General features: G+C 42.2%; 1 protein-coding gene and 2 pseudogenes across 1 annotated transcript; 1 reads left to right on the top strand and 2 right to left on the bottom strand.

The window, feature by feature from the left end:
• Nucleotides 1-419: 419 nt before the first annotated feature.
• On the bottom strand, nt 420-1,016 carry LOC141448051 (uncharacterized; annotated as a pseudogene).
• Nucleotides 817-3,421, top strand: LOC141448048 (uncharacterized). The gene is made up of 2 exons (XM_074116090.1): nt 817-956; nt 1,195-3,421. The coding sequence occupies exon 2, from the start codon at nt 1,829-1,831 to the stop codon at nt 3,419-3,421; it is 1,593 nt and encodes a 530-aa protein (XP_073972191.1). The 5' UTR covers nt 817-956; nt 1,195-1,828.
• A 3,303-nt stretch (nt 3,422-6,724) lies between these two features.
• LOC141447868 (uncharacterized) lies at nt 6,725-7,321 on the bottom strand (annotated as a pseudogene).
• Nucleotides 7,322-10,881: the final 3,560 nt, after the last annotated feature.

The following is a 10,881-nucleotide window of genomic DNA, read 5'->3' as shown; positions in this document are numbered from 1 at the left end:
AGGGGAAAAGTTTTAGTGGTTTGGCCGGGCACCAAACTAGTCCTCTAGCCCTTAATGTGTGTGACCCTGGTGGAAGCTCTTCCTGCGGAGAGGAGCAAGAAGGGGAACCGTTTGACCGTACTGTACCCGACCGACCACAGACACATATTCTGGTCTCTCTGATTCCCTAGTCGATCGGTGGCGAAGTTACCCATCCCTAGGAATTGGTAACCAACTCTGGACATAGATGTGTGGGTGTGTGAGACACACTACCGCACGTTATTGCTATAATACTTCCACATAATTTTATGGTCAAATTATTTGAACAGCCATTAACCAAGAGTTCTATAGCTCATTGCTTGTATTGTTCTGTAATTTAACCATTATCTTGTATTTGGCACAGCCCAAACAAATTGGTGCAGAAAACTCACTATTACTTGTTAGGGGTTAAAAAGAAAATAATAGCTAGGTCAGTCAGTCTGGTGGAAGAGAGAGAGGCAGTGATTATTTATACAGACAAAAACCAAAATATATAAATAAATAATATTTTTTTTTTTGTTGAGAGGGGGGTCAGTCATTTGTAATGCACCTCTTAATGAAGTGAATTTGATTTTGTGTAATAAAAAAAAAAATTAGGCTTAGTAATAGTTGGGAAAAGAAAGGATTAGAAGACCAAAAGTGAGCGGAAACAAAAGAAGAGAGAAAATCCAGGAGTACAGAAGGCAGTGGGAGCAGATGAGGAAAAAAAAAGTTGCGAACCGAACAGAGTTGGTTCTGACGCTGGCGAAGTAAGTTGAGCCTTTGGATAGCTGGTGAAGAAAAGTAAACGAAAACTCGCTTGCAGGAGGATTTATCGTGTACCGAGAGAACGAAAACTCTAAAGGCGTACAGGCAAGAGTAGAGAACCAGGCGTCTGCCCAATTCAAGTTGAATTTAAAAGGAGCGGTGAGTGAACCCCAGCGCTGGTGGTAGCAAAGGTAATGGAGATTGGACAATTTGACAAAGTTTGAATCTGTTATTATTCCGAACTGAAGTTTTTTTTTTTATTATTATTATTATTTAAATTTATTTATTTTTCTTATTAAATGTACAATGTGTTGAAAATATTCTTTGGTCAGCTGGGCCCATTAATTTAATTCCAAGCTTTGTTTGTATAACTAATATAATATTCATGTTCAAGAATTGCTAGCCAAGCATTATATTTTTTTGTTATAGATCATAAAATAGCCTATTCTGATATTGAAGTGAGTACGACCTGCTGTAGCTGGTGCATTACACGATGACTGATTGCTCCGTAAATCTAAATTAAATTAAATTCCTGCTTCCTTATAGTTACTGTTCTCTCTTTTACTCCAGCCAACCTACTATTCCGGGTATTGGGGGTTTTCGCTGCTGTACCCCCAAGAACCTACTCTTACCAGCCCATAAACATCCTCTCTCCCTACACCATTTGTTTAATCATTTATTATTTTATTTTCTTTTATTTATCTTCATTTATCCCCTTGAAACCGGTACTTATTTCACTCGAAACAACAGCGTGGCGCTCAAGGCAACTATAAACCGCCCTTCCCCACCCCTTCTTCACTGAGCTAGTGGCACTGCTTTGCCTTCCCCATCGGGGAGCGTAACAGTTTGGCGCCCAACGTGGGGCCCGAAGGGTGGTCTTTAGAGAGAAGTATATCTTTTTTATTGTAAATCTAGTCTGTAGTATCCATATACAGTCTTTATTTTGTTTATCCTAAATAGGAGAGTTGAGGACTAACTCTTAGTGTTCCCTATTGATCCTTGTTTCTCTTTACCTTCTCGTTTCCTTGTTCCCTTGCCTTTCTCTTTGGTTATCCTGTGTACCATGGATGTAGGTAGGTTAAACAAAGACGAACTTCAGTACGAAGCTAGGGTCAGGCGCCTATCGGATGGGGGATCAGTAGAGGAGCTGAGGAAGAAACTGAGACCTATTCTCAAATTAGAAAGAGAAGGAAAGGCGGTATTTCCCACCGAATTTACGTCTACTCTTAGCGAGTTGGGGGTTTGTCGTGAGAAGGTACAGACACTGAAGGCAAGGATAGCTGCCTTAGGCGACCTACCAGCCCCAGGGGATATTAAAAGAATAGATACCGGCCTCCAGCATGTGACCAGTAGGATTAATCGGATAAGACCTATGGACACTGATAAAGAGTCATGGAAGGAAAGAGACGAATTAGCTGACGAATGTGCATACCTTTGGGCCTGTTTAGAGGAGTGTCGTTGCGAACAGGAAGGTGCTCAAGGGCTAATTGGGTATCCGGTGTCGGAAGGGCTTTTAGTCCAGCCTTTCGCCCAAGAACGTGTTATATTGGCGGCCATAAACTTGCAAGTATCCCAGTTTACAGGAAGTCGCGAGGGGATTATAGGGCGACAATTAGAAGGGACTATAGCGGAGCTGCTGTCCAAATTGACACTCGCTCCTGTGGGGGACCAGCAGCATGAGAATACACGATTAGAGTATTTGAAAGAGGCTGTTAATTGTTTGCAAACATTCAATGAGCGTTCCCAAATTCAGCTTCCTTCGTGTGACACGCATCAGACGGAATCTCCAGCGGCAACCGGGGTTTCCAAAAGGAAACAAATTCCAATGAAGGAATGGGGAGTAAAATTCTCAGGGGATGGTCAAGGGCTAAGTGTCCATGCTTTCCTTGAAGCTATAGAGGAAATGAAGGTAGCCCGAAATACTAATGATGACGACCTCTTTGCATCGGCTTATGACTTATTTACTGGCAGAGCACTGATCTGGTATAAGGCAATTAGGCGCGAGGCAACGACTTGGGACCAGGTAGTTCAGGAAATGAAGGCTGAATTCGAGCCTCAAGATTACACTGAACGTTTATGGGAGGAGATACGGGCCAGGACACAGGGAGATGATGAACCAATGGGAATATTTATCGCGATCATGCGGAACTATTTTCACCGTCTTCCTACCAGGCCTAGTGAGACAGAGATGCTCCGGGTCGTTATGCGTAACCTCCACCCATACTATTTAGATCGCCTCTCCTTGCACGAGGTGTCGCGGTTTGACGATCTTGTTGAGAAAGGGCGACGAATAGAAGCGACGCGTTGGCGGATTCAGACTCACCGTCCACCTCCCTCAAGAAGATCCGTTTTAGAACCTGATTTGGCTTATTCGCCTATTTCTCGAAGAGTTGCGCCAGCATTGAACCTTGCGGAAGCACCAACAGGATCAATGTGCAGTAGAGATAGTTCGTCAGATAAATGCCCCATGAAAGGGGGATCTGAGAGACCGAAAATCAGGGGTACTTGTTGGAATTGCGACCAACCAGGTCATTCGCACCGATGGTGTAAACAGACGAAAAACCCCTTTTGTGAACGCTGTGGTACAAAAGAAGTAACCACGGAGGAATGTACGTGTCCACAAAAGAAGGGAAACTCCAGTGGGGGACGAGCTTAGGACGCAGCTCGTATTCGCCCCATCAGTCCAGTCGAGACAATCCCGAATGGCAGGCATGGCTGGCAACGATAAGAGGAAGCGACATTCGGCCATCCCTGCCCTTGTGCCAGTGCAGTAACGCTGACAGGCGTCCATATATTAAGATCACTATTCTGGGAATAGAATCTGTGGGGCTTCTTGATTCTGGGGCAACAAGATCGTTGTTGGATGCCAATTTATGGGCACGCTTTGCTAAACTGAACATGCAACTGGATGTCACTAAATCTATTACTGTTTCTTTAGCGGATGGGTACAAATTACCTGCGTTGGGATGTGTATCATTACCAGTAGAGTTGTGCGATAAAGTTAGGATGGTCGATTTCCTAGTAGTACCAAACCTGAAATACCCACTAATTCTCGGTATAGATTTTTGGACGAACATGAGTTTAGTACCCGACATAGGGAATCGGACGTGGACCTTCAATGATTCAGTCATGGCGGTAGAGGCGGTCCCAGCTTTAATTGATCAGTCCTCCTTAGAGGAGTGGCAGAAGCCAATCTTAGAGGAACTGATTTCTAAATGGAAGGGGACCCGACCTCAGAAACTAGGGTGCACCAGCAGAGTCAAGCACATGATCGAGACAGACCACCGTCCGATCAAACAGCGCTACTACCCGGTTTCGCCACATGTTCAGGAATCATTGAACAAAGAGCTGGATGACATGCTTGAGCAAGGTATAGTAGTCCCATCCAAAAGCCCATGGTCATCACCTGTCGTACTGGTAAAGAAATCAGACGGAACTTATCGGTTTTGTGTGGATTACCGGCAGGTAAATGCGGTTACGAAGAGAGATGCCTATCCTCTTCCTTTCGTTTCTCAGATTCTTGACCGGTTACGAGATGGACATTATCTCTCTTCCGTAGACATAAAGTCGGCATATTGGCAGATCCAAATGGAGGAAAGTAGTCAAGAAAAGACGGCCTTTACGGTACCTGGTCGTGGGCTCTTTGAATTCACGAGGATGCCATTTGGGCTTCATAACGCCCCAGCCACGTGGCAAAGGCTTATTGATCATGTTCTGGGGGCTGACCTAGAACCACATGTTTTCGTATACCTCGACGACATTGTGGTGGTGACGAACGAATTCGGAAAACATGTAGAGGTATTAGAAGAGGTATTTCGGCGACTGGCTGAATCAAAATTAACTATAAATTGGGACAAATGTCGCTTTTGTAGGTCGCAATTGAGGTACCTGGGCTACGTTGTGAATAAGGATGGGTTACAAGTAGACCCTGAGAAGGTCTCATCCATTATGACTTTTCCAGCCCCAAAGTCTATCAGGCAGGTTAGACGTTTTATAGGCCTAGCGTCGTGGTATCGTCGATTTGTCCCAGACTTTTCAACCATAATATCACCGTTAACCACCTTGCTAAAGAAAGGGAAAAGGTGGCAATGGAATGAAGAACAGGAAACAGCATTCATTGCCATAAAAGATAAACTTATTTCTTCACCGATCTTGACCTGTCCAGATTTTAGCCTACCCTTTATCCTTCAAACAGACGCGTCCTCTTCGGGCGTAGGGGCTATTTTGTGCCAAGAGTATCCGGAGGGCGAAAAGGCGATAGCCTACGCTAGCAGAGGACTGACCGCCTCTGAGAAAAAGTTCTCGACTACCGAGCAAGAGTGCCTGGCCGTTCTCTGGGCAATAGAGAAATTCAGACCCTACTTAGAGGGGATGGAATTTACGGTAGTCACTGATCACATGGCGCTTAAGTGGCTTAATAATCTAAAAGATCCACAAGGCAGGCTAGCCAGGTGGGCTGTGAAATTACAGCAATACACCTTCCAAATCAGTCACCGACCGGGGAAGTTAAACGCGGCCGCGGATGCACTTTCAAGGGTTGAGGAGGATGCCGAGGTGACGGCAATAGATTGCACTGGCCATACAGACTCCTGGTACCGAGATTTGTGCACTAAAGTCAGTACGCGACCTGATGAGTACCCACTATGGAAAGTAGAAGGGTCGAAACTGTACAAGAGAATAGTGGATCGAAGGAAAATCTTGGGGGAGGATCGTCCTTGGAAGTTAGTGGTGCCAAAAAGCGAAAGGAAGAAGCTGTTATTCGACTTCCATGATAGTTCTATGTCAGGTCATTTAGGTTCCTACAAGACTCTTCAGCGACTGAAGGAAGGTTATTATTGGCCAGGAATGGCTGCAGATACAGCGAGGTACGTTGCTAGGTGTCCGACCTGTCTCGCAATGAAACCCTCTCAACAGGGACCAGCAGGGTTGATGGGAGGGCAGAGAGTTGCGGAAAGCCCCTGGCAGGTAATTACTGCCGATCTAATGGGCCCACTTCCCTTGTCCACTAAATTAAACAGATGGCTGCTAGTGGTATGCGACTATTTTTCAAAGTATTCCATATTACTTCCGTTGCGGACCGCCACATCCAATAAGATAGCAAACTTGTTGGAAGAAAAAGTTTTCCTGAAGTTTGGTGTTCCCCAGATAATCATCTGTGACAATGGCGTACAGTTCAAAGGTCGCCAGTTACAGGAAAAGATGCAAGAATATGGGACAAAGACGTGGTTCACCAGTCTTTATCACCCTCAGGCGAATCCCACGGAGAGAGTTAATAGGGTAATAAAAACCATGATGTCGTCTTATATACGGGAGAACCATCGCCATTGGGATAAGGAGCTATCAAAACTGGAATTCGCGATAAAGACAGCAGTACACGACGCCACCGGGTACACTCCCGCATACCTAAACTACGGCCGAGAACTGCCCAGGACCGCGTTTGAGTATGAGAGGGACCCACCGGATGAGACCAGCGGTGAAATAGGTCTGAATCGCGAACGACATATGGAAAAGCTGAAGGCGATGCCAATCCTTTACAAGGAAGTCCAGGACCGTCTCGATCGCGCTTATGAAAAGGGGCAACGCGCTTATAATTTAAGGAGAAGGCCTGTGGAATATCTAGAGGGGCAGGTAGTATGGTGTAGAACCCATCCACAATCCGATGCTTCATCTTACTTTTCGGGGAAGCTGGCACCGAAGTTTGTCAAACGGAAGGTGAGGAAAAAGATTTCCTCTGTAGCGTACGAACTTGAAGACCCCTCAACAGGAGTATTTGCGGGGGTATGGAGCGTAAAGGACCTTAAAGAACAACCAGTGCAAGAAGAGTCCTAGTCCCATTAATTCCTTCCTTCGTTAACTTTTCTCTCCCAGGTTGTCGCTACATTCAAAGTTAATAAAAGTTATTAATCAGACTATTTCTCGTTGTGCTATTATTTTCTTTCCTAGGAAGGAAGGGAGAATGTTAGGGGTTAAAAAGAAAATAATAGCTAGGTCAGTCAGTCTGGTGGAAGAGAGAGAGGCAGTGATTATTTATACAGACAAAAACCAAAATATATAAATAAATAATATTTTTTTTTTTGTTGAGAGGGGGGTCAGTCATTTGTAATGCACCTCTTAATGAAGTGAATTTGATTTTGTGTAATAAAAAAAAAAATTAGGCTTAGTAATAGTTGGGAAAAGAAAGGATTAGAAGACCAAAAGTGAGCGGAAACAAAAGAAGAGAGAAAATCCAGGAGTACAGAAGGCAGTGGGAGCAGATGAGGAAAAAAAAAGTTGCGAACCGAACAGAGTTGGTTCTGACGCTGGCGAAGTAAGTTGAGCCTTTGGATAGCTGGTGAAGAAAAGTAAACGAAAACTCGCTTACAGGAGGATTTATCGTGTACCGAGAGAACGAAAACTCTAAAGGCGTACAGGCAAGAGTAGAGAACCAGGCGTCTGCCCAATTCAAGTTGAATTTAAAAGGAGCGGTGAGTGAACCCCAGCGCTGGTGGTAGCAAAGGTAATGGAGATTGGACAATTTGACAAAGTTTGAATCTGTTATTATTCCGAACTGAAGTTTTTTTTTTTATTATTATTATTATTTAAATTTATTTATTTTTCTTATTAAATGTATACAATGTGTTGAAAATATTCTTTGGTCAGCTGGGCCCATTAATTTAATTCCAAGCTTTGTTTGTATAACTAATATAATATTCATGTTCAAGAATTGCTAGCCAAGCATTATATTTTTTTGTTATAGATCATAAAATAGCCTATTCTGATATTGAAGTGAGTACGACCTGCTGTAGCTGGTGCATTACACGATGACTGATTGCTCCGTAAATCTAAATTAAATTAAATTCCTGCTTCCTTATAGTTACTGTTCTCTCTTTTACTCCAGCCAACCTACTATTCCGGGTATTGGGGGTTTTCGCTGCTGTACCCCCAAGAACCTACTCTTACCAGCCCATAAACATCCTCTCTCCCTACACCATTTGTTTAATCATTTATTATTTTATTTTCTTTTATTTATCTTCATTTATCCCCTTGAAACCGGTACTTATTTCACTCGAAACAACAGCGTGGCGCTCAAGGCAACTATAAACCGCCCTTCCCCACCCCTTCTTCACTGAGCTAGTGGCACTGCTTTGCCTTCCCCATCGGGGAGCGTAACATACTCAATGATTTTAAATAAAACTTATCAATCTTTGTAAAAAAAAAAGAAAAAGGCAAATATCAAATAGTGTTTCATCCCAAAATTTCAGTTGAGATCACGCCATTAAATCTGAAAAACACCATTAGGGTCTTAGATAAACTGAAATATCGATAATAATGGGTTTTTACCATTTAAAAAAAGGCGAAAAAGTTTTTTAAATTTTAAATTGTTTTGGCGTGTAAATATTATTTAAAAATTTGGCAATATGACAATTTCCATTGAAATTAAATTTTTTTAAAAAATAGTAAAGTAATGCCTATTTTTTCAGGCTAGCTTTATATCCAACTACCAAATTAGGTGTCTGTGGACGGAGGCGACTAGCAAACATACGAGGGTCGCTTGAAAAGTCCGTGCAAAAATAAAAACTACTTAATTTTTTGGGGTAAACTTTTTTTATTTTTCAACATAGTCTCCTTTTAGGCTTATACACTTCGTCCAACGCTGCTCTAGTTTGTTGATCCCTTCCGAATAATAGGATTTGTCCAAGTCTGAAAAATAGCCATTCGTTTCTGCAATCACCTCCTCGTTTGAATAAAATCTTTTTCCCGCCAGCCATTTCTTCATATTGGGCAACAAATAGTAGTCCGAGGGAGCCAAGTCTGGAGAAATGGGGGGAAGTGAAACGAGTTGGAACCCTATTTCCATTAATTTTGCGACCACAACTGCTGAGGTGTGAGCTGGTGCGTTGTCGTGATGGAAAAGGACTTTTTTGTGGGCCAATCGTGGGCGTTTTTCTTGCAGCTCGGTTTTCAAACGGTCCAATAACGATGAATAATATGCACCTGTAATAGTTTTACCCTTTTCCAGATAGTCGATGAGGATTATTCCTTGCGAATCCCAAAAGACCGTCGCCATAATCTTTCCGGCCGAAGGAACGGTCTTCGTCTTTTTTGGCGCAGATTCCCCCTTGGTAACCCATTGTTTAGATTGTTTTTTGGTCTCAGGAGTGTAGTGATGTATCCATGTTTCATCCACAGTGACGAAACGACGCTTAAAGTCCTGCGGATTCTTTTTGAACAGCTGCAAACCGTCCTTGCAACACTTCACACGATTTCGTTTTTGGTCAAGCATGAGCAATCGCGGCACCCATCTTGAGGATAGCTTTGTCATGTCCAAATGTTGATGCAAAATATTATGTACCCGTTCATTCGAGATGCCCACAGCACTAGCAATCTCACGCACCTTCACTCTTCTGTCATCCATCACCATATCATGGATTTTATCAATGATTTCTGGAGTAGTAACCTGAACAGGGCGTCCAGATCGTTCAGCGTCACTTGTGCCCATATGGCCACTCCGAAAATTTTGAAACCACTTATAAACTGTTCTAATCGAAGGTGCAGAGTCACCATAATGTTTATCAAGCTTCTCTTTAGTCTCCTGAGGCGTTTTGCCTTTCATAAAGTAGTGTTTAATCAACACACGAAATTCTTTTTCGTCCATTTTTTGAAAATCACTCGACTTCCTCGATTCAAACGAATGCCAAACACAAAGAAATAGACCGATCTGGCTGAAACTTGGTGTGTGTTCTTCCAAGAGATGCTACTAACTAAACATAACCTCGATACGCGCCAGTAGTGCTATCTCTCTGACTTTGCACGGACTTTTCAAACGACCCTCGTACTTTGCTACAAATTTCTCATCTGTTAACCATTAAATAAAACACAAGGGCTAGACTAGTACCGCAATACATCTTAGCTTTGCGGGTCTAGCCTATAACCGCTCGGCTAACATGGCGCCCGAATCCAACCCAATATACCACAATATATCTCAGCTTTGCGGGCCTTGCCTATACCCGCTCAGCACTCGTGGCACCTGAAATATAAATTAACCGATTCATTTCTTAGCACTTCAAAAAACAAAAACAAAAAAAATATAATCATCGGCATGTATAAGGAAGCAAATTCCTGACATTGTATAAGGATTTAGATAAATCTAATGTACGAAAATAAGAAGGATACATCAACCAAAAGCTAGAAAGAAAACAGCAAAAAGAAAATCAACTCTGTATATATACGTAAAAATTCAGCAGAGTAAGCTGGAATTGAAGAATATGAAACAAATGGTCAGTGAAGAAAAGACTGGAGAAATTTATACTCTGAAGTAAGCAAAGTCTCCCCCGTTTCGGGCCTTTCCTTCCCTCTCGGAGACCTGCTGGAGCTATATTTCCAGTTATCCTAACATATGTTCAAAGAAATTTTATTATCATAAATAATGTACATTTGTATGTTTTGCATAATATACTGTCTGGAAAACTTGACTGGAGAATATTTTTGTATACATTATAATAATATGGTATGTAACTCACTGAAAACAGTGTGTATACACGTTGCTGACAAATAAATCTAATAAACTTCCTTTACCACAGCCAACTAAATCGAAGTAGTTTTACACCTGCCTTTATTTTAGTCCCAACGCATTGGAAAAGGCATAAAAACTCTCGCTTTTAAGAACCAGTAAATGTAATAAATATTTACAAAAAATTACTATCTACAACGGTGAGGTGAAAATTTTTCGGCTTTCTATCGAGACCGCGCTATCAATGCAGTTTTCGAATTAATGGGACCCTAAAAGTTCGATATTCTTGTCATACACGGCTTTCCATAGATTGTTATCAATCTAATGGCTAAAATACCCCACAAATGAACTAGGTTAGTCTAATTTTGGTCTTATCATGCTTAATGTCCGTTGTAAGGATTCTCTGAACCCACAAAAGGTTTTTGTTTTTCGCAAAAGGTCTGCGTGTGTTTGTGAATGTTTGCAATCACACTAGCTCAAAAAGACCCAAAAACCTTCTTATTCTTCTAAAGCTCGACATTCCTTAAAAAGAGATTCCAAAACTTTGATGGAAAAAAACCTCCATTATGTCGTTAAAATATGTTGCACAAACAATTGTAGTCAAGAAACTAAAAATTTGTCACAAT

This window comes from Rhodnius prolixus, unplaced genomic scaffold, assembly GCF_049639745.1.
Source record: "Rhodnius prolixus isolate KJV_2025 unplaced genomic scaffold, Rpr scaffold_13, whole genome shotgun sequence".
Taxonomy (NCBI): Eukaryota; Metazoa; Arthropoda; class Insecta; order Hemiptera; family Reduviidae; genus Rhodnius; species Rhodnius prolixus.
Note: the sequence above shows the minus strand (reverse complement) of the source record. Positions and strands in the feature narration are given on the sequence as shown.